The sequence below is a fragment of the Schistocerca piceifrons genome, chromosome 2, assembly GCF_021461385.2.
Source record: "Schistocerca piceifrons isolate TAMUIC-IGC-003096 chromosome 2, iqSchPice1.1, whole genome shotgun sequence".
In the NCBI taxonomy this organism is placed as follows: domain Eukaryota; kingdom Metazoa; phylum Arthropoda; class Insecta; order Orthoptera; family Acrididae; genus Schistocerca; species Schistocerca piceifrons.
In genome coordinates, this window is record NC_060139.1 from 400,927,901 (window position 1) to 400,953,194 (window position 25,294).

Below are 25,294 nucleotides of genomic sequence, written 5' to 3' on the forward strand. Positions count from 1 at the left end.
TTCTTCCCAAACATTAGCAGAAAGTTTTAATAACATATAATGAATTAATAATGCATAGTAGTATTTAATTATCTGCATTCTTGTCAGACATCCACAATCTCAAACAGAAAAAAAATATTTATTTTGGTATGTGAACCATCACTCGTTCGATGATAGTATGAAGTTGTCTCAGAGTAAATACTAGGCAAATGGAATAGAAGGAAGGAAATAGGTATAATTACCAGTTTAATACAAAATCATGTTGCTCTGTACAAAATTCTCAGTGTGAAACTTTAATACATAAGCAAATAGAGTACATACAATACAAAATAATTTAAATTATCACAGCAGAGTAATGTTTATTAAGAATACAAGAGGAATGTTCTCCCTTCACTTGGACTTGAACTGTTTCCCTTTTACAGGTATGGCCCCCAGCCAATGTACATTCGACAGAGATTATCAATACTGGTTGCTTCCATAATGAGACTATTGGCTTGTCCTTCTACAGATAGTGGGAATGAATACGGTTTGCTCACAGACCGCAACACCCCTTTCAAACGTTGCTCTATTCTTGCAAGATTTTGCACAGCCTGCAACAACGTAAGAAATAAACATCCTTTTAATAGCAAATGGTGTACAGATAAAATACAAGTTTCCAAGGCACAGTACCATCGATAATGTTAAAACAATAAATATTCTCCAACAGATGAGTCAAGCCACAAGACTCACACAGTAATTTTTTTTTCTTTTTTTCCTCCCGATCATTCAACATTCAAAAGGAACTTTATAAATGAACTACCTACAAGAGATACAGTGTTGAAATAAAATGAAACAATACAGCAAAATTGAGCACTAAGTAACAGACCATGCAATTTGCTATGATTCAGAGAAGCCATAAAATTACCACAATTCAACTTGTGTTCTCATTTACTTTTTGTGATATAGTAATTACATATCATGGGTGTCCAGAGAAATTTATCAAAGAGGGGGCAAGATAATAAAATTGCCATTTTTGATATAACTGGTTTGATGATTGTGAGTTGTAATGTAACGGACTACTGAAACTATCGATACCATCGGCTGGCGAGCTATGGGGTGCCGTGAATCGACATGAAAGAACAATTATATTAATATAAAATTACAGTCAACATCAACTGAAATATTATCATTTTATTATAAAAACTAATAATTTGCAGGACAATCATATTATGTATTGCTGCAGAACTACTTGAGAACTCTATTCAATTTTCGTACTGTTTTCATAAGTGTATAGTGTGATGTATAAAATATCTATGCTCAATTCATGTTGGCAAACCTGTGTACTTTGTAAGGTCTTTGATTGTTAATGCAGAAACAGTTGGCCGGGCAAGACTAAGGGACAGTCGTGATTTGGTGAATCTAAGAGACAGTGAGTCTTGAGAAGTCGTGAGAAACAGACGCTTTGAGACAATGACTTATGTTGGAAAAGCTTATACTGGTGAACTACTAATTGTTATGAAGACAATATTACGAAAATACATAATATGTAAAGCTTTAAATAGTATCAGTTCTTACGTAGCATATTACGAACCCAAGGACCCATTGTACTAACAATTACAGCAAATCCAGAAGTTACCCCTAGACAATGAGCAAAAACAACAACGAGTCTTCAAGGTAAGGTAATTAAATTATTTCGTATTTGTACTGTGAAGTTACCTTCTCTTGTGAAATATTTAAGTCTCTTATGCTCTGTTAGTAGAGTGAATAGACAGACGGGGACTTGTGGTCCACTATTGAAACCAGGAAGACCACACAGGTTTTTAAACACATGTCATAATTTGATATAAAATAACTGATGATATGTTCCCCGGACAAGAGAGGTAACATTACAGAGCACAGCCTAATACTAGAAGTAAATCTCACAGGACTTACTGAACTAAATCTGACAGGACTTACTGCCTCTCAAGCAATTGACTGGTATACGTTCAATGTTTTTAAGGTACTGTGAAACACAAATGGTGGGCAAATTTCATTAATATATGCTAAAATCATTTTTATATAATTAATAAGAACATTTACAGCACTTTTTTATTCAATGAATTGATGTTACGTTTTTTATTATGAAATAGAGGGTATCCAATGAGTTATTCACAAAAAATGTTTTAAATATTTACATATAATGTTAAATTCACACCAAAAATACAAAATACAAACACAGGATCAATATGAAAAGCCCCTAGGATAGCACGAAAAGTAGCCAGCAAAATAATTTAAAAAAAGACAAAATGTAAAAATATAAAAAAACTTCAAAAATACAGTTATTCAAAAAAATTTGGTGTGCCTACAACACTTCACATCTTACCATGTGTTTGGATAATAACAGACTCTTATGCCATCTGTCGGTGTTGTGGTAGAAACTGCAGACAGTGCTGAATTCCTTTGAAATACTAGTATTACCTGAATTTTGGCACCAAAATTCACACAAATTCAACACAGTAACTTTCAGTAGACACACTTATTCACAGCGTCCATTACAATTATATAAACACACATTGCAGAGAGCAGCACGGTCTACAGTTTTCTATATAACACCAACAGATGACATAAGAGTCCACACCATGTTAATGTATTTATTGCGTTATTTTCATTCCTCCTATTATTTAATAATAACGAAGTTAATTTAAGTGGAACTAAATGTGTTTTTAAATCTACAATTTTGGATTGTTCAAGTAAAGTGCATCCCAGAGCCATTAACAGACAAAATAAATATCACAAACCTCACAAAATTTCCCTGGAGCTGGTCAGACAAATTAACTTAACAGCTGAGGACTGAAACATAGCGTTCCTCGTCTTTCCTTATTTGACACATTACAGTGCAGCAATGCCAAATGGATTACAGGATTCATAACTCTATGACCGCATGTTATACAATGTGTCTGAGAAGCTCCTGTTCCCAGAGAGGATATATTTTCAGCCGTGAAATTTTACAGTTGCTTCTTCTTTTCCCAATTGCCACATTTGGATCAATAGATGAACACACCTACGGTATAGCATGACCCTCTTCTTCAGAGCCCACAACAATTTTGCCATGTAAAACAGAATGTAAACTGAGAAAGCCATCACAGGTCCTCTTTTCACATGGAAAAATGGTAAACTACCACTGTGACAACATGGGGACGGGGATGTCCTTGTGGGAAATGGGGATGGACGTTATGAAAGCGCAGGTGGTGCAGAGGAAGGGAAACATTAGCAGCTGTGTGAATGTTCAATAAGTGTGTGTGTGTGTATGGGGGGGCAAACTGTTGTGTAGTAATGGACATTTAGTGCCTATGGAGCAATGGAATCGTGCAGAGCATGTGGTCATTGTGAGTGTGTATTACCTATATGGTGACAGTGTGACAGTAATGCAAAGTGTGTTTTGGTGCTGCTACTGAGAAATTGTTTTTGATTCTTTCAGAAATATAACTGCCAGGTTTTGCAGCAAACCAATCGAATTTTTTCCTGAAGAAGTTCAATAGAGTTCACATTGGACCTTTGAGAAGACCAGTGCAGCAAAGTGTTTCTTTAAAAGACTTGTTTTGCAAGTAAGAGTGTTGTTATGCTGAGAAAGAAAAGGTCAGGTTCCAAACTGTCGCTCCATTGTGAATAAAATATTTTCATAATCACATGCGTATCATTTTACTATCACCCATACTAATTACTTGAAATTATACCAGAAAAAATAGGTCCTGACCTCGACAGCACCAACACCAGCACCACCACCAACACGTCACTCTCATCAAATGCATTTACGTAAACATCATTTGCCAGTCATATGTCACGTTGACATATGGCCATCTGTATAGCACACTACACACAGTGACCAATCAGTTCATAAAATCTTCTTTCATTGCACCAATGGTAAATGATATTGTCATCTTAATCAGTGTAATGACACAGCTATTCTTCCTTCTATTTAATAAGAGCAGGAATACCAAGTTTTATCACTCCTCAATAAATCATTGTTTTACCGACTATGTACCGTATTTACCCAATCACAAGGTGAGTTCTTTCCCAAATTCATCATTCAAAAAATACAAGGTTGTCTCACATTCACAGATTAAACTATTACCGGTGAGATCAATGATTTTATACAGTGTAATAGATTAATACAGGGCTCATATTACAGTTACAGATAAAGCTTTGGCACCTGAGGTCATGTACAGATTTAATTTCAAGATTTTGTAAGGGTTGGAGGGGGAACAGTGACACCAGCTTGACTGAACACAAGAACAAATGTGGGGAGGAGAGTTGTGAACAGGCAGAAATTTTCACTGTGTTGTCAACTATGTGAATGTATATCACTTGTCTTGGCTTTTTAGGAACATCTACCATGTTGAAACTGCAGTTCGCCTGAATCTATCTCTAGCTAGAACTGAATCGATTTTGAAACTCTGAATTGATTTTGAAACTATGCCATTATGCACATTTCTACAGGAGACAGATTAATGCTTTAAAATATGTTTGCACAAAAGACTTGAAATGTGACATAACAAATGAAAAATAAGCTTCAACAATGCTGCTAAAGCTGCTACTGGTCTACAGCACTGTTGATTTTCAATTTGGCTATAGTGTTAATCTGCTGTGTAGAACTGAGAAAACATTGAGTGATTGTCATTCAATTTGCTGATATTGCCAGCGCTGTAAGAACTGTAACTAGTAGCAATTGATAATGGATGCAAATTACAGCTGCACCTCTCAAAAAAGGTGGATCTACGAGTTTGCTGTTCACAATTCGTTCACACAGACAGTATGACACTACTTTTAAGTTAACGGTGATTGATAAAGCAGAGGCCGCAAACAACTGTGCAGCAGGAAGAAAATTTGGTGTCATAGAAGTGAATGTTTGTGGATGGCGTGAGATTAAGAATACATTAACAAATGACAGTTTTACATGCCAAATTTTTGGGGATCTACACAGGGAAGGTTTCACAAACTGGAGCAGCAAGTGCAAGAGAAATGGAATGATGGCTTTCCGATTACTCGACAAATGATCTAAAAGAATGTCTTGGAGATAAACAGAAATTTTCCAATTGCATGTATTGAGGAATTTGAAGTCGTACTGGTGCTTAACTCTACAACCACCAAGCACAGGTAAAAGTTGCCTGAACATAGTTCTTTTATTAAAAAATCACAAGCCTTCTGCATTTATGTGCCTTTTTCTATTTGTCTTTCACCTTATAAAGTACTATCTATACAATTCTATGATTAAAATTTTAAAAATTGCAAATAAAAAATACAAATTTTATGCCGAATGGCACATTTTGCCCTGGGATGGTACTGTAAGTGACATAATTTTATTGTCTTCCTTACAACCACTTAGCACAGACAAATATAGCCCAAGCATTCTTCTTTTATCAAATTTCATTTGGAAACCTTGAATGTGAGTTTTGCAGTGACTTGTTGAGAGTTTAATTGTTGAGTTTCATTTTCATCGTTGATAACTAACCATCATTAGAAGCAGTTTGTCACAGTAGAACAAGCGTCTTTCTTGTAAAGTAGATCTTCTAAAATGAATTATAGAAGCTTTAACATTCCATAAATTCTTGCTGAACTTTTAGTAAATGATGAATAATCAGATTTCAGTGATTTTGAGTCAGATGAAACAGAAGCAGAAGAGCATTCAAATGAAGAAGCAGAGGACACTAAAGGAACAAACACGTTACAAATTCTGGTGTGGTGTATCTTTCAGAAGCTCCAAGGCATTGTAAAAGGAATTTTGCTAACATACTTTGTGAACATCAGGGAATAACCACTGCTGGGAAAGAGCAAATATACGTGAATCATTCAAGAAATTTTTCAATCCTGAAATGGTACAGAAAATTGACCATACAAATATAGAAACCGAGAGAAAAAAACGTATCTCCTGCTAGTGTTTCTGAAATATATGCTTTGATGGGAATTTTAATTGTAATTTAGTAGGAAACCAATATTTCGTTATCTGATTTATGGTCAAATTTATTGGGAAGAGCCATATATAGAGGAAGTATGAGTAAGAGAAGAGGATTATCAGCTCTTGACAATTCTACGCTTTGATGATAAATGCACCAGGGTAGAAATATGTGTAAGTGACAAATCTGCACTGCTATGTGAAGTACTTGATGAAATGAATGGAATATTCCGAAGGTACTTCAGAAGTGGACCTCACAATACAATTAATGAAATGCCATATCTTTCCAGAGGTCATTGTCCTTTCAAAATTTACCTCAAACATGGAAAATATGGCATACTTGTTACAATTGTTAGTAGTGCAACTGAATGATACATAATTTTTAAGTGTGTGCTGGAAAAGACTTGCCTGTGAATGAGGTCCTCTTGAGATTGTGAAGAAACTCTTAAGACCAATAAAGGATACAGACTAAAATATTACAACTGATCCTTTTTGCACTTCTGTACAAAGATTACAAACTTACACTGGTTGGGACACTCAAATCGAACAGAAAACACATATTTTTCATAATTCCAGTACGTATTAAATTTATCTGCCTTCACATATTCCTCCTTCAGTGCATTATAACTAGCTTCAAACATTTCTGGTATTGTTTTTGTCAATGTGCACTAAAGCATTAGAGCGCTATACCACTACTGTAAACTAGTGTAGCTAGAAATCGCAGTATTACGGTAAGCTGGTCTTTTGCAGATGTAGCATTTCTAAGGAGAGTGTTCAGCTTCATAACATGAGGAGCTATTTTCTCGAGTGCATATTGAAATGTTCTCTCGTCCATTCACAAAGGGATTTTCATGCAACTTTACGTCCTCGACTTGCAGCTCACATAGCAAATTTTGTTGTAAATGTTTCGCATCTCGCCGCGAAGTTGACGGCTTCACCCAAGCATGTTCTTTTCTTCTGCTTCTCTTGCAAATGCAATGACAATGCAATTGCACTGCACGCAACAGCAGACCACGTATAATTTTACTTACGGCATTGGTGTCATAGTGTGTTGATGTTGGGAATGACCATTCATTGCTGGGAATTCATTTCACCACGAAGTAAATAATTAAATCTGTTCTTGCTCTGTGGTTGACAAATTCTTGTATGAACCCTTGTCCGCTCGGTAAATTAGATATACTTGTAAAATGAAAATTTCATAACAATACATTTGCATTCTATTAAGGTGGTGTTGCCAACATCAGCATTCTACACCGTTGATGCCGTAAGTAAAATTGAACTGCAGAGAATAGTATTAAGGCATCATCTGCCATTATGGAGGAACTTTCATGAAATATTTCACGACAATGTAATACTCCCTTTTGCGCCACGTCAAAGATCATTGTCAAAGAAAATTAGATAGTATAAGACCGGCCTAAGCTCCAACACCGCACCACAGTTGCCAACTAGAAAATAACTTTGTTGCGAGCATCCGAATCCAACTAACACTTAATATTTATCCGACTGACTTGAAATTGTTTTATAGATTGACAGATACGCAACAACAGTATAAACTGTGATAATAGAGTCGTCACGAAAACCAGATGTTACACAGAGACTGCACAGTACTGAAAAGTATTGTATGAAGCAAAGAATTACGACAGTGGTGATAGCCATAGGGAAGGTTGGTAGTAGGTGTAGCACTCATTTGTTTTCCGAAATTACACAACTTCTGCCGAACTAAGGCACAACTGGACAATTGTTGCATGTCACTACGGAATCCCTAAACACATCACACCTCACAGTGTATAGGCTATAGTACCATATTACTGTATTTCTAATTATTTTGAGAACTGGTAACATGAGTGGCGGAAAAAAGAAAAGCATTACTATCGCTGAAAAGCAAATTTTGAGAGTTGTGAAGGAAAACAGTAATCGAAAGCCAGGGAATACTGCCAAGGAATTAGGAATTTCTGTGTCTACTTTAAATTCTATAGTAGCAAAGGCAAAGGAAATTGAAGATAGTGCATGTGTGTTCGGAATTTCCACTACCAGGCGGACAGACATTCAGGGCGGGAAACATGAAGACGTGGAAGACTGCTTCTTGCAGTGGTTCATGCAACATAGAGCAGAAGGCATTCCTATTAGTGGCCCAATGTTTTATGAAAGAGCAAATGAATTTGCAATTCGACTCGGTGTGGAAAATTTCAGTGCTTCATCTGGTTGGCTGCACAAATTTAAGGTAAGACATGGCATCAGCTGTCAGAATGTATGTGGCGAAATCAAAAGTGTCGATCCCGAGACAGTGCGAGATTGGAAGGAAACGCGTTTGAAAGAACTGACATCCCAATATGATCCCAAAAACATTTTCAATGCGGATAAGGCAGGCTTGTTTTACAATCTAATGCCTGACCGCACAATGGCATTCAAAGGAGAGAACTTCCACAGAAGGAAACAACGTAAACACGGTGTACCTGCTGTTATGTGCTAACAGTGATGGGAGTGAGAAGCTCCCCCCACTTACAATCAGGAAATTTGCCAAGCCATGTTGTTTTAAGAACATTGTCACGTTTCCCACAAAATACACTAGTAACAAGAAATTGTGGATTATGACAAAAGTTTTCGAAAGCTGGCTTCGAAGTGTCGATGCGAAAAGGGGTGCAGCAGGCCGGAAGATTTTATTGTTCATAGACAGTTGTGCAGCGCATCCTCCCCTTACTTCCTATCTGAGAAGTGTGACTGTGCAATTCTTTCCAGCGAATTGCACGAGTGAGCACTTGACCTTGGAGTAATACATAATTTCAAGTTGCATTATTGTGAAATGGTTGTGCAGCATGCCATCAGGTATGTGCAAACATCGAAAAAAAGGAAGAAATGAAAAGAACACTTCGAGAAATCATTAATGAATTTGTTTCTTCTGATAGGCAATGCACTACAATGCAGCTTCATGTCACAGAGTTTAAGACGATACTATTCGGAACTGTTTCCGAAAAGCCCGATTTGGAAATGAAGTCCCTGATCATGGTGGAAATGAGGGACATATTGACGATATTTCACCTAATAATGAAGAACAGAATTGACGTGAAGAGCACACATCATTTGAGGATTACGTGGATGTTGATGGAAGCCTTGTCACTACAGAACCCATGACTACCGCTGAGAGTGTTCAATGTGCATTGCGAGGAAGAAACTTACGATGAGGATGATACAGAACAGCCTCAGCATTCCTCCGTGACATTTAATGATGCAGTAAATGCATTACAAATAATTGAACAATCTGTGACGTGCCACAATGTTTCTGACGAAATGATGACAGAGTTATCAAGTTTTGAGGGTACAGTGTACGCTATTGCCACGTCAAAGGAAAAACAAGCAAATATTACGGACTTTTTTACGAAATGAAGTTTCCTTCTGTGCAGAGGTTTACATTTTTCTTTATACCTTTGTTAAGTATGGTACCTAATAAGCCAGCATAATGTTTTGGAGAATGTACATTTTTATTTACTTGATTTTTCATTTGTGTTTACCAATTAATTTGATATTTTGGTGCTATATTTCACATATACGTTTTTCACACTTACACAGTTTTTCCCTGTAGTCCATTGAAAAACGTATAAATGAAGTTTTACTGTATATCTTAAGGAGTAGTTTATGACAGCATTTTAATTTTTTTTAAATTCAGTCAATAATTTTATGAAATACAGAAAATCAAAAGTTCTGTTGCCCCTGGAAGCCAGTGGATAGGCAACCTGAAACTGCGATGGGTGACCATAGCCATTTAGTTTTACAGCTAACCAATAGAAGGAAGTGGCATGATTATTCGATAGGCCATATGGGCAATCCTGATCAGACACCTGTTTCCTTCAGTAAACCATCAAATGTTACTGTTAACATGAAGGGCGTTAAAAGTGTTGCTTCAAGTTCCGGCAATGAAATGGCTAGAATGACAGTAATGTAAGGTGCACTAGCAGGTGGAACGAAGCAACACCCATATGCAATTCATTGCAAAGAAATGATGACAAAAGGAAAACTGCCTGCAAGACTTATTCTTTTATGCCAAGAACAGGGATGGATGACAAATGACCTGATGCTAGAATGGCCGTAGGCTGCTTGGAATAGAACACAGGCTGTTTGCTTCACTGAAGAAAATTGTTGCTGCTCACCTAAGATGTTAAGGATGTGATACCAAAGCACAACACAGGCCTTTAAGGATTCCTGGTGGCATGACCTAACTCCAAGTAACTAACATTGTTGTAAATAGACTTTTTAAGGCTCATCTGTGAGAGATTTACAGCAAGCAGCTTCTTCAGGGAGATCATGCCCTCACTACAGAGAGGAGTTAAAGAAACCCTCAATACCCATGCTGGACCAGTGTGAACATTGCTGCATTGGGCAGAATCTCAAGTGAACATATTATGAAAGGATTCAGAATGTGCTGCGTACCCAATGCTATGGATAGCTCAGAAGATGACATACAGTGGGAGCTGTGTCAGAAGGAAGAAATGTAGATATGGTACCAATGATGATGACGATGATGATAAAATTATTATTATTAAACAATGGAAAATCCAGGATGGAATGGACAATATTATGAAAAAGGATAGCTGCTACCTACCAAATAGTGAGAAAAGGAGACTAGTAGAAAGGCGGTGGTGCATTGGTGGAATAGAGGGCTGTGTAGTGTTGGAATGGGAACGAGGAAGCAACTGGAATGAGCGAGGACAACGAGTACGAAGGATGGGGCCAGGAGGATTACAGGAATGTAGCATATAGTCCAGGAGAGCACCCACCTGAGCAATTCAGATAAGCTGATGTTGGTGAGAAGGATCCAGGCTGTGAAGCAATATTGAAATTAAGAACTTGTGTTGGGTGGAGTGCTCAGCAACCGGGTGGGCCAGCTGTTTCTCAGTCACAAAATGTCGGTGGCAATTCATTTGAACAGACGGCTTGTTAGTAATCAGCCGATGTAGAACTACAGCGCCATGGTTGCAGCTTAGCTTGTAGATCACATGATTGGTTTCACAAGTATCCCTGGCTTTGATGGGATAGATGATGCTTGTGACCAGACTGGAGCAGGTGGTGGTGGAAGGATGTATGGAACAGGTCTTGCATCTAGGTCGATTACATGGATATGAGCCATGAGGCAAGGGGGCTGGAGCAGGGGTTGTGTAGGGATGGACGAGGATACTGTTTAGGTTCGGTGGGTGGTAGAATACTGCTGTGTGAGGGGTGGGAAGGATAGTGGGTAGGACATCACTCATTTCAGGGCATGACAAGAGGTGACAGTTGTGACAGTTGGGTTGGGGTTGGGTTGTTTGGGGGGAAGAGACCAAACAGCGCGGTCCTCGGTCTCATCAGGTTAGGGAAGGATGGGAAAGGAAGGCGACCGTGCCCTTTCAAAGGACCCATCCCGGCATTTGCCTGGAGCGATTTAGGGAAATCACGGAAAACCTAAATCAGGATGGCCGGACGCGGGATTGAACCATCGTCCTCCCGAATGCGAGTCCAGTGTGCTAACCACTGTACCACCTTGCTCGGTGACAAGAGGTAGTCGAAACCCTGGAGGAGAATGTAATTCAGTTGCTCCAGTCCTGGATGGTATTGAGTTACAAGGGGAATGCTCCTCTGCAGTTGAACAGTGGGACTCTGGGAGTTATTGGGTGACTGGTGAGAGAAGGCACGGTGGATCTGTTTTCATACAAGGTTGGGAGGGTAATCTCGGTCTGTGAAGGCCTTGGTATATTTCAAGAGGGACTGCTCATCACTACAGATGCAACAGCCATGGGTAGCTAGGCTGTATGGAAGGGACATTTTGGTAGGTTTGGAGTCCGCCAGGCATTGGGCAATAGCAGTTAAGGCCATAGGCATTAGGGATGTTAGTGTAAAGGGACGTTGCATCAATAACAATGAGAAGGGCCCATGTGGTAAAGGAACAGAAACTGTGAAGAGTCGGTGGAGGAAATGGCTCATATACTTTATATATGAGGGTCGATTGTGGGTAATAGGCTGAAGGTGTTGGTCTACAAGAGAAGAGATTCTCTCAGAGGGGGCACAGTAACTGGCCACAATGAGGCCTGGGTGGTTGGGTATATGTACTTTGGGAAGCATGTAGAAGGAGAGTGCAAGAGAGGTAGGGCTAAGGAGAGAGACAGACTAGGGGAGAGGTTCTGGGGTGGGCCTAAGGATTTGAGGAGAGACTGGGGACTTCTGGCATGGGGTCGCTGTGCCAGGGTTTGTAGGTGGATGAATCTGACAGAGTCCTTCTGCGAGGTAATACCTGCAGTTCAAAACAACGGTGGTGGAGCCTTTGTCAGCCGGTAGGATTATAAGGTTGGGATCAGTGTTTTGGTGGTGGATTGGGGTTCTTTCTCTGGATGTAAGGTTGACTTGCACGTTGAGGGATTTGGGGAAAGATGGTAAGGCAAGGTCATGGCTAACGATTTCTGGAAGTTGTTGCTTGGCTTGTAGAAACCCCCTAAACGGCCTTACCATCAAATTACCCATCCCCGGATGCATCCCATTCTTCCACAATGCTCTCCATCTGTTCAGATTCCGCCAGTCCTTAACCCTCACCAATGTAGTGCTGCAAAATAATATCATTCAGGCCCAACATTCCTTGCAATACCTCCTCTCCATCCACAAAATTCTCTTGTTATACAATCCCAAATACCTGAATACCACATCACACACTGAAACACTTGCCCTCCAGGAACTACAGCAACATGCACAATGCCACCTCAAAAAACTCTCCAGCCTGTTCACTTCCAACTCCGACCTCGAACTACCACTATCCACAACCTCTACAACAATCTCCTAACCTACCCCACATCCCTTCGTAGCTGACAAATCCTGTCTTGCAGACCAATTACATTTACCCCACCTTCAAAACCTCCTTACCACCACTATACAGAATCCGGAACCCTAAACAAACTGGAAAGACAGTTGTGAACCTTTCCTCCAAAAGCCTTAGCCATGCAAAACTATCAGTCCCCTCCAAAGGCCTCACTTTTGCCCCACTCCCAAATTCAGTCACACAGGATTAGTCAAAGACCGTCTCTCTTTCCTCCAGTCCCTACAGTAGAACTTCTTTTTCACCACCAATCATACCAATCTGACTCAACCAAAAACCAATGTTGAACCCTGCTTAACACAGTTCACTCCTCCACTCAACATGATCCACCACCACTGCCACCAAATCACCCCCTGTCAACTTTCCAGAATTTCTTAACCTCGAACCTTGCCTCATCACCGTTCCCCAAACCCCTCAACATGCAAACTAACCCTACATCCACAGAAAGAACCCCAATACACCACCTAAAAACTGATCCTGACATAATCCTACCTGCTTACAAACTCCACCACTGCTGTTTTGAATCACAAGAATTACCTGACAGAAGGACTCCACCAGCTGTCAGATTCATCCACCTACAAACCATGCTACAGTGACCCCATTCCAGAAATCCAGCAGGATCTCCAGTCTCTACTCAAATCCTTAGGCCCATCCCAGAACCTCTCCCCAGAGTCCATCTCTCTCCTCACCATTACCACTCCCTACACTCCTACCTTTTACATGCTTCATAAAGTCCATAAACGCATCCACCCAGGACGCTCCATTATTGCCAGTTACTGTGCCCCACTGAAAGAATCTTGTAGACCAACACCTTCAGCCTATTACCCTCAACCTGCCCTCCTGTATAAAATATACTCCTTTACCACATGATGCCCTGCTTGTCACTATTGATGCAATCTCCCTTAACACTAACATCCCCATGGCCTTACCGCTATTGAGCAATATATTTCCCAACACCCAACAGATTTCAAACCTATGACCACCTCATCCTATGACCTCCCTTCCTAGTTACCATGACCAATTATATCCTCATCCACAATAACATCTCCTTCGAAGACATTACCTACAAACAAATCCAAGATATGGCTATGGGCATCTGCATGGCACCATCCTATACCAACCTATTCATGGGCCTCTGTTCATATCAAACCTACCAATCACCAGCAATACCTCCACTTTGACAGTTGCTACCCACTCCACACCAACAAGTCCCTTCTATACTGCCTAGCAACCTGTGGCCATTTCATCTGTGGTGATGAGCGATCCCTCTCAAATATACCCAGGGTTTTACAAGGGCCTTCACAGACTGTAATTACCCTCTCAACCTTGCACAGAAACAGATATCCCATGCCTTATCTCTCCAGTCATCCACCACCTCTCAAAGTCCTACTGTATGGTCACAGAGGAGCTCTCCTGTCATGATTCAGTACCAACCAGGACTGGATTAACTGAATCACATTCTCCTCCAGGGTTTCAACTTCCTCTCGTCATACCCTGAAACGGGGAATGTCCTACTCATCATCCCTCCCACCTATTCCACAGTGCTATTCCACTGTCCATTGTACCTACACAAAATCCTCGCCCACCCTACACAACCCCTTCTCTCAGCCCTTGGTCGTAGCTCATACCCATGTAATAGACGTTGATGTAAGACCTGTCCCATGGATCCTCCCGTCACCACCACCTACTCCAGTCCAGTCGCAGGCATGAACTATCCCATCAAAGACAGGACTACTTGTAAAATCAATCATGTGATATACAATCTAAGTTTCAACCACTGTGCTGACGGGCATGACAACCAACAAGCTGTCTGTGCCTATGAATGGCCACTGACATACTGTGGCCAAGAAACAGTTGGACCACCCCGTTGTTGAGTAAACTGCCCAAAATGACGTTCTTAATTTCAATACTGCTTCACAGCCTTTGCCATCTGGATCCTTCCCACTGACACCAGCTTTTCTGAACTGCACAGGTGGGTTCCCCCCCCGTGCAATATGCCCTATGCTCCCATAACCCTCCTAGCCTCAACATTTGTTACACATTGTCCTTAGCCATCTAGCCTCTTCCTTGTTTCCATTTCAGCACTACACAGCCCTGTATTCCACCAACACATCCACAGTCTCTTTATTTCTCTCCTTTTCCACTATACCCCCCCCCCCCCCAGCCAACCGCCCGATTGCACCTAGTTGCCCTACCCTCTCTCCACCTCATCCCTGCACACTTCCACAAGAAGCACTTTACCGTCCCCCATGCGGCTGGTCCCAGCGGAGCTTCGAGTCCTCCCTCGGGCATGGGTGTGTGTGTTTGTCCTTAGGATAATTTAGGTTAAGTAGTGTGTAAGCTTAGGGACTGATGACCTTAGCAGTTTAGTCCCATAAGATTTCACACACATTTGAACATTTTTTGAACCGTCCCCCAAGCCCACCCTGCTCCTGCTACCCCTCCCCCTCCCCCTCCACCTCCCCTCCCCCTCCTTATCCCACCACATTTTTGCTTCTCCCATCATGTGCCACAGCTCACAGTCTGACCTCAGCATACAGAGACTGTGGTCATGTGTGTGAGTTGCATGTGTGTTTGTGTGTGTGTGTGTGTGTGTGTGTGTGTGTGTGTGTGTGTGTGTGTGTGTTTTTTCTATTTCTGACAAAGGTCTTGTTGGCTGAAAGCTCACTCTCTGACAGTCATTTTGCTGTGCCTATTTGTGACTCAGCATCGCCACTATATGGTGTGTTGCAACTATCCTATTCATAATAATAATAATAATAATAATAATAATAATAATAATAACAACAACAACAACAACACTAAAAATAGTAATACTACGGGTTACTGGGTTAGATGGTAAGCACAAAAAAGAAAGTGAAGATAAAAATTAATGTAAACCTTTTTTTTAATTTTATTTCTTCTTGTACTATTAATATGTAAACAATCAATAAATGATATAAGTTTTTAATAGGTATAATGTCACCTTTTCGGAAGATATAAAATATCTATAAAACAGGTTCTAATTTTGTATAGTCAGAATACGTTACAAATGTGAACTCACAAATGGCCTTTTGAGAAAAGGGGTGGTCTTATATTCAGGTTCACATTCTAGTCAGGTAAATACAGCACTCGGGCAATGGAAGTCTTATGTAGTGATAGTGATGACAATCATGTCTGACACACAGTACACTTTAAGAGTTTAGTGGTCTGTTTGACTCCTTGGTTCTATCAGTGTGTGATTAGTTTTGAATGTTTCTACTATACAATTAATCTGACAATTGCAAAACTGATCAGAATTCCTGCCCACTACAATTATGTCTCAATCAAACTGCTTCAATTCACCTTGTTGACTTATTGTGGGAAATATTGTGTACACCATTGTCTCATTAGACTTGTCATTTTATACTTTCTGGTAACACTACACAACGTCCGCCTGCTTAGCTGAGTGGTAACGTGTTTGCCTACAATGCAGCAGGCCTGGCTTTGATTCCCGGACAGGTTGGACATATTCTCTGCTCAAGGACTGGGCATTGTGTTGTTCTCATCCTCGTCTCATCATCACCAACGCACAAGTCACCCAATGTGGCATCACCTGAAATAAGACTTGCAACCCGGTGGCCGAACTCCCCTGGATGGGGCCCCCCAGCCAACAATGCCACACAATCATTTCATTTCATTTCCACTACACAACACAGCATGCTTTCCATAGTGCCTCATGAGACTCCTGGTCATATTGTTATTTTTAAAATGTTTGACTTCCATTCTGGATAGCATACAAAGAAAGTTATATTTGGTTTCCTAAGCAAAACATGAAGAGAGATACATGTAACATTTCTGAAAAATATGAATGCAGTGGAGCAAATAAACTGGCAAGAGACATATGAAGTTGAAAATATCTGCAGGAAAGGGAGAAAGGGCCACATGACAGGACACAGACATGCTGCCTGCATAATTTTGAAAGATTACACAAAACAGAAAGTAAATGATGTAACTCAAATTAGTACTAACTTAAAAATTGTACAATGAGACACTGTCTGTTCACATTTACAAGTGTACTACAAAATATACATAACTAGTGAGCAAATACATGATTAAATTAAGGTTGTCTAACATTAAATAATAGTAATAACAGTAATCATTACCCTTTCATTTGTCATTTCCTCATTTTTCTTCACTGAACTCTTGTTCTTCCATGAAATAATTGGATCATACACAAAAGGCCTCAAAACACACATTAGAGTGTCACTTTTTGTGCGCAGTAAGCGCAGTGTGATCTCACAGGCACGTCGAAATGGTCCTTCCACTCCTAACGGACCCATAGCTGAAACCATGTTGTGTGTCAAACGAAATGGTACTACCTCTGGACAGTCGAAATTCTCACCCTGGAAGCAGAGCAATCCGACAGTTAGTTTTAAAGGTGAGTGTCAACAGTGGAGAAATTTGTAGCTGCAAAAATGCACATATAAATACCAACACAACATTTCAGATCATTCATGAATAGGAACACTTCCACAACAGCCAGAGGCAGTGATCATGTATGTAAGTTGTGCTTGTGTGTGTTTTCTCTCTCCTACTTTAAAGAAGGCCTTTTGGCTGAAGGCTCAAATGTATAGCTGTCGTTTTGTTGTGCCTGCCTGTGACTCAACATCTCCTCTGTATGGTGAGTAGCAATCTATCCTTTTTGTAATATTGTCATTACCAATAACTGTGAATGATACAGTTACATAAGGCACCACAGTGGACATCAAACTCATCTTGAGCTATCAAGAGCAAAGACACTGCTATTATTAATTATTAGCTCTAGAGAAGACACGAGTCTTTTGGAAAGATCACATGGAAAATAAAATTTATGTCTGAGTGAGGAGTAAGTTAGACTTAATGGGGCACCATCAATGGAATAAAGACCCCAGAGTATTGTCTGTCCTGTACTACTACAATCATGCAAACAATTGATCATTACTGCAGTGGTCTTCAGTCCACAGACTGGTTTGATGCAGCTCTCCATACTACTCCATCCTGTGGAAGCTTCTTAATCTCAGAACAGTTACTGCAGCCTGCAGCCATTTGAACCTATTTACTTTATTCATTTCTCGGCCTCCCTCTAAAATTTTTACTCTCCACACTTCCCTCCATTTCTAAATTGATGAATCCTTGATGTCTCAGAATGTGTCCTATCGATCGATCCCTTCTTTTAGTAAAATTTCTTTTCTCCCCAATTCTATCCAGTACCTTCTCATGATCTACCCATCTAATCCTCAGCATTTTTCTGTAGCACAACATTTCAAAAGTTCCTGTTCTCTTTTTGACTGAACTGTTTATCATCCACGTTTCACTTCCATGGCAGGCTGCACTCCAGAAATATACCTTCAGCAAATATTTCCTAACACTTCAACTTATATTCGACGTTAACAAATATCTCTTCTTGCCAATGTCACTCTACATTTTATATCCTCTATTCTGGCCATGATCAGTTATTTATCGCCCAAACTGCGAAATTCATCTACTACTTTTAGTGTCTCATCTCGTAATCTAATTCTCTCAACATAACCTGATTTAGTTCGACTACATTCCATTACCCTTGTTTCACTTTTGTTCATGTTCATCTTACATCCTCCTTTCCAGACACTGTCCATTCCATTCAGTTGCTCGCCCAAGGTCTGTGCTGTCTTTCATCATTACCTTGTTTAAATACTATCCTGATCTTACTATGAAGAAGTTTGGAGAAACAACCAATTCAATGGTTTAGACTAACTAATTCATGATTCATGCCAAGGCTCCCTTAATTATCAGTCTCCACTACAGGACTATTATACTATTATCTAACTAGACTTCATCTCTGTCGCTGTGTTGAGAATGACATAGGGGTCATTCCATGGTAACACATGTTACTAAGTGATGTTTATAGTATAAGTTTTGGACAATTAACAGAGGGATATGTTTCTATTAAATATTTTTATACCTCAAAACATACTTTGTACAGAATGCTCTATAAACCTATATCACAATAATTGTTACATTACTATATTTATAAAACCACATCTTATAATTATTCTTGATAACTCATGTTACATTTCCAAGAAATGGCTTTTGCATATGATAAAGAAAATACAAAAGTCTGCTCTGTTTTATGTGAACATTTCTTGTAAGTTTTACACACAATACCAGAAGATCATACAAGTATTTTAACAAAGTTCCAAACATTTAATCCTTAATAAAATAAATATTAAAATGTAATGAACACATAACTCACGTTACAACATACGGTAACTCACGTTACATTGTCACAGATCACAGTCAAACTTGAAAAAACCACGGGAATTTAGAACACTTGGAGGGTTCACTTTTCTGACAATCTTGTCTGTAGTGGAGTATATCTCATCTTTAATTGCAGGCCACTTCTAAAACTTCCCATCTTTCATCATAACATCAACTTTAAACTCACCATTTTCAATTTTAGTAACATTACCAGGAAAATATGAATTGTCATATTTTGCCACCACCCAGTCATATACTTGTATATTTAGTGATTTTTCTGTTCTGTTAGTGTTTTCCTCTGCAGCTGATAAAGTGGTGTGTCCTACTGCTTTTCAGACAAGACCAAACTTGGTGTTTGACAGCCCCACCAATTCCATGCACTGGCCCCTTCCCATGAGAAGTTGCAAAGTACTTCCGTGTAATTCTTTTGGCATGACTCTTACTTAGAACTTTTATAGCCCCTGCAATATATCTGTTTTTAAACTGGGAAGCAGGACCATCTGACCAGATTGTAACTTACCTAATATGTTTTGGTAGTTCTTCAAGAAGTCTACCAACATAGGGAATGACAGTGTTTTTTGTGTGATCCAGATTATCAGCTACCAACAAGTAGTGGTGAGAAGTACCTGAATGCCAAATCATGGCAATAAACATACTGATTTGATTCTGATGCCAATGTGCACTTTGAATTTCATCTTGATTCTCACACGTAAAATTTTCAGAAAAATCGATTTGCATCATGGCAGTTAGCATCATGGAAGGCAGTGAATCCTTATCACTCTGATAGGTCTTTGACTGTTCTCTCTTAAAGTAGCAGTGCTCTAAAAATTTAGGTCCCATGGTAAGAATATGATCAATAAGATTCTGTAAAGTACCTTCTTCCTCTTCTTTCAAAATTCTCTCAACACTCTCCTGCCACACATACCACTTCATGCTGTACTCTTGTACACCAGTACATAAATCAAGAAGCTTAGCTGCCAATAAATCTTTACATTTCATGCACTTTCCCAACCAACAATCGGCTGTAGGCTCCGCACATACAAAAAATTCTGGCCAGTTACTGGTGTACTTAGGTATTCGAGATACTATGCTATGAAGAGAGTTAATAGCACAGATGAGATTCTCGTGATATCTGCAGAGACACACGTTGTGTTGAAATTTATTGGCAAGCATGACATGTTTGGGTCTTAATTCTGCAAATTTATTTTTACCAATCACTGTGCTATTTGCTTCACAAAACATTGCATGGGTTTCTTTCAAAGGAAACATCAAGTGTCATACTTGCAAATTACTCTTACCTTTCTCATCTTCTACAGTCACGTCTTTGCATCCAGGGGCCTGTCTGCTAATGTCATCCCTTTCATAGAATTTGCTCACTGCAATTATTATTTCATCACTTATTTTTTGTTTAGAGATTCCTTCTACTTCTAAAGGTTCAACAAATGTATGATACAACCTTCTAATAACACATTTTTGTTTTGTGGGTGATGCTGGAAGTACACGTTTCTCTTTCAATATGGTTTTTCCCAATGAAGACCTATTTTTATGTGGTGGAGAAGCAGAACTACTTGGTGTAGCTGAAGATGCTTCCTTTAGCTACTTCCTGTACTTGGCAACTCTTTCTCTAACATTCCATTTCCTATCTGCAGCAATCCTCTCACATTCTCTTTTACTCAAACATTTTTCCTGTTCCTGCTTCTTTTTCCTGAATTGTTTCATAGTTTCCTTGTGTTTGATTTCATACTCTTAATATCTGCCTTCATCTTTCAATTTCTGCCTTCTTCTTCTCATCTGCACTTAAAGGCATTCTGCAAAAATTGCAAATTGTTGTAAAGTAGAAATAGCTATTCCCTATGGGATTTTACGTGGCATATGGAGATCAATATACATTAAATATGTTGAAATATATTGTTTGTTGTGTTCTATGTAATTCAGAACAAATCTGACTGCTCAAAATTATAATTAATCCTACAACAATTGTGGTAACTCATGGTGGTGGTGGTTGTTGGGATGTTTAAGGGGGACTAAACAGCGAAGGTCATCAGTCCCCCATTCCAAAAATCAGGCGAGCCGAAAATCTACGGAGCAGGTAAAAACCAAAGGGGGAGGAGACGTCCCCCCAGGCGCTAAAAGAACACAAATGCAGCAACAAACACTACAGACAAGAACAGGACAGAGGAACACCAGACAGAAAGAAACAGAAGAAAGGAGGATGGCCGGAGACTGGTTGACTGACCACGAGAAAAAAAAAAAAAAAAAAAAAAAAAGGGAAAGAGTCAATCATCTGACGGCACACCAGAACAGCAACAGACAAGGACAAAAGACACAGAAAGGGAAAGGCGCAGGACCTCCCTAAATCGAACCATAAAAAGGACTACTACGGATAAAATGTAAAACAGTGTCAGCCATGGAGGCATCGTCGGATAAAACCAAAGCCAAAGTGCCCGGGAGATTAAAAGATTGCCGGAGTGTGCGCAGTCGAGGACACTCCAGCAAAATGTGGCCAACCGTCAGCCGGGACCCACACCGACACAAGGGGGGATCCTCCTGACGCAACAGTTGGCCGTGCGTCAGGTATGTATGGCCGATGCGCAGCCGACACAGGACTACCGAGTCCCTGCGAGAAGCCCGCAGGGAGGAACGCCACACATCAGTCGTCCCCTTGACAGCCCGCAGTTTATTCGGGGCTGTCATGCCACGCCACTCAGCAGCCCACATCCCAATCAGCTTACGGCGCAACACCAGCTGCTGGTCGCGAGCCGTAAGGCCGATCTCCAAAGCCGGGGCATCGATCGCCCCTTTGGCCAGCCTGTCTACACGTTCGTTCCCTGGGATGCCAACATGACCGGGCGTCCAAACCAAGACCACCGAACGACCAGAACGGGCAATGGCGGAAACAGACTCCTGAATGGAGGACACCAGAGGAGAGGAGGGATAGCAGCGGTCGATGGCCTGAAGGCTGCTCAGGGAGTCACTGCAGATCACGATGGACCTACCTGAGCAGAAACGCATATGCTCAAGAGCGCGCAATATGGCCACCAGCTCTGCAGTAAAAATACTGCAGCCAGCCGGCAAGGAGCGCTGCTCAACATGGGCAGCATGAGCAAAAGAGTAGGCAGTGCGACCATCAACCAGGGAACCATCAGTGTAGACAGTCTCACAGTCCGAAAATGAGGCGAGGAGTGCAAGAAAACGGCGACGGAGGGCCACAGGCGGAACCGAGTCCTTGGGTCCCTGTGCCAAGTCCAGACGGACGGACGGCCGGGACAAACACCAGGGAGGCGTAGGTGCACGGACCCGGAAGGGAGGCGGAAGAGGGAATGAACCCAATTCCGACAGCAGGGACCGAACGCGGACAGCGGCGGAAAGCCCAGACCTAGGTCGCCGTTCGGGCAGATGGAGGACCATGGCAGGGAAAAGCAGGCGATGATTGGGATGGCCTGGCGAGCAATGCACGTGGACAGCATAGTCGGCGAGCAGTCGATGGCGGCGAATCCGCAGCGGGGGAACCCCGGCCTCCACCAGTAGACTATCCACGGGGCTCGTACGAAAAGCGCCAGTTGCAAGCCGGACCCCACAGTGGTGTATGGGGTCTAACAACTTCAACACTGAGGGTGATGCAGACCCATAGGCCAGGCTCCCATAATCAAGCCGAGACTGCACAAGGGCTCTGTACAATCGCAGCAGCGTGCAGCGATCCGCACCCCAAGACGTGTGGCTAAGGCAGCGGAGGGCGTTGAGGTGCCGCCAGCATTTTTGCTTCAGCTGAGTAATATGAGGAACCCATGTGAGCCGGGCATCAAACACGAGTCCCAAGAAGCGGCAAGTGTCCACCACTTCAAGCAGGTGGCCGTCGAGGTAAAGTTCAGGATGAGGGTGGACCATCCGACGCCTGCAGAAGTGCATAACTTGAGTCTTGGCTGCAGAGAACTGAAAACCATGAGTCAGAGCCCATGATGCTGCCTTGCGAACGGCTACTTGCAGCCTGCGTTCGGCGACTCCCGTAGTCGTGGAGCTAAATGAGCTGCAGAAGTCGTCAGCATACAAAGAAGGAGACACCGACGACCCCACGGCTGCAGCCAGACCATTAATGGCCACTAGAAATAAGGACACACTCAACACCGAGCCCTGCGGGACCCCATTTTCCTGTGTATAAGAAGAACTAGAGGCGGCACCGACTTGCACCCGGAAAGAGCGGTGCAATAGAAAGGTTTGAAGAAAAGCCGGGAGCCGACCACGAAGACCCCACTCATACAACGTGGCGAGGATGTGATGCCTCCATGTGGTGTCATACGCCTTCCGCAGATCGAAAAATACAGCAATGAGATGCTGACGTCGGGCAAAGGCCGTACGAATAGCAGATTCCAGCCGCACCAAATTGTCCGTGGCAGACCGGCCCCGACGGAAGCCACCCTGGGATGGAGCGAGGAGACCGCGCGACTCAAGGACCCAACACAAACGCCGCCCCACCATACGTTCGAGCAATTTGCACAAAACATTGGTGAGGGTAATGGGACGATAGCTGTCCACCGCCAGTGGGTCCGCACCGGGCTTCAAGATGGGGACAATAAGACCCTCTCGCCATTGCGACGGGAACACGCCTTCGCTCCAAATGCGGTTAAATACCGCGAGAATGTGTCTCTGGCAGTCCCGGGAGAGATGCTTCAGCATCTGCGCGTGGATGCAGTCCGGTCCTGGTGCTGTATCAGGGCAATCGGCGAGGGCAGCGAGGAATTCCCTCTCGCTGAAAGGAGCATTGTAATTTTCAGAACGACGCGTGTGAAATGAGAACTGCATCCGCTCGGCTCGCTCCTTTAGAGAGCGAAAGGTGGGGGGATAAGATGTAGTCGCCAAGCTCGTCGCAAAGTGCGCGGCAAGCTGTTCAGCAATGGCGGCAGCGTCCGTGCAGACAGCGCCGTCCAAGGAGAGCCCTGGTACACCCATAGGGGTCTGGTATCCATAAATCCACCGGATCCGGGACCACACGAGCGAGGGGGAGAAACGGGAGCCCAAGGAGGAGACATACCGCTCCCAGCACTCCTGCTTACGCCGTGCAATAAGACAGCGGGCCAAGGCACGGAGCCTCTTAAAGGCGATGAGAGTCTCCAGAGACGGGTGCCGCCTATGACGCTGGAGAGCCCGCCGACGGTCGCGAATAGCCTCAACAATCTCCGGCGACCAGCAGGGTACAGCCTTCCTCCGAGGGAGTCCAGAAGAGCGGGGGATGGCAGCCTCGGCCGCCGAAATGATGGATGTGGTTAAGACACGGACCACCCTGTCAATGTCACCTTGGGGGGGAGACTCAATGGTTGCAGCAGAAGTAAAAGCCGGCCAGTCAGCCCTGTGGAGAGCCCATCGGGGCAGGCGCCCAGAAGAATGACACTGGGGCAGTGACAAATAGATGGGAAAATGGTCACTACCACAGAGGTCAGGATGCACTCGCCAGTGGAGGGATGGGACAAGTCCGGGGCTGCAAAGAGAGAGATCGATGGCCGAGAAAGAGCCATGGGCCACACTGAAATGCGTGGGAGCACCGGTATTCAAGAGGCTAAGGTCGAGCTGAGCCAACACATGCTCCACGGCCCGACCGCGGTCATCGGAGACAGTCCCACCCCATAGAGGGTTGTGGGCATTGAAATCGCCTAGAAGCAGCAAAGGTGGCGGAAGTTGAGCTAGCAGTGCAGCCAAGACATGTCGGGGGAGCTCCCCATCCGGAGGAATGTAAACAGAGCAAACAGTAATAGCCGGCAAGAGCTCAACCCTGACAGCGACTGCCTCTAAAGGCGTCTGAAGGGGTACTGGCGAGCTACAGACAGAGTGGTGAACAAAAAGACAAACCCCACCCGACGCTCGTTGACAGGCAGCGCGGTTCTTATAGTATCCCCGATAACCGTGAAGGGCGGGGGTCCGCAGTGCCGGAAACCAAGTTTCCTGCAGAGCAATGCAGAGAACAGGGGAATCACTCAGAAGCATCCGGAGCTCAGGCAGGTGGCGGAAATAACCACCGCAGTTCCATTGGAGAATGGAAGCAGGAAGGGACTGGGGGGGCGTGAATGTGACTAAGAGGCAGACAGCGCCTCAGAGCCAACTGCCGCCACCGGGGGAGAGTCAGCTGAGTCCATAGGAGAGGCCCCCAAGGGTTCCGTGAGGGCGAGATCCGCGGCAGAGGCGAGGATCTCCACCTCATCCCCGGAGCCAGGACTAGGTACAGCAGGCGGTGCTGAAACCGCCGGAACGTCCTTCTTCTTGGACACATGCCGTTCCTTCTTCTCACGTCGGCCCTTAGGGTGAGAGGGCTGGGAGAGCTTCTCTGAAGGAGCGTCGGAGGCTGACGACGACGC

General features: G+C 42.6%; 1 protein-coding gene across 1 annotated transcript in view; it reads right to left on the minus strand.

Annotated features, from left to right (window-relative positions):
* Positions 1 to 241: 241 nt before the first annotated feature.
* The window catches only part of LOC124775053 (serine/threonine-protein kinase ATR), a 354,997-nt gene continuing 329,944 nt past the window's right edge, over positions 242 to 25,294 (minus strand). Inside the window, exons 42-43 of the mRNA XM_047249842.1 lie at positions 16,841 to 17,080; positions 242 to 569 (exon numbers count right to left, since the gene is read on the minus strand). Coding sequence (XP_047105798.1) covers positions 396 to 569; positions 16,841 to 17,080 — 414 coding nt within the window. The 3' untranslated portion in view covers positions 242 to 395. The remainder of the gene's footprint in view (positions 570 to 16,840; positions 17,081 to 25,294) is intronic.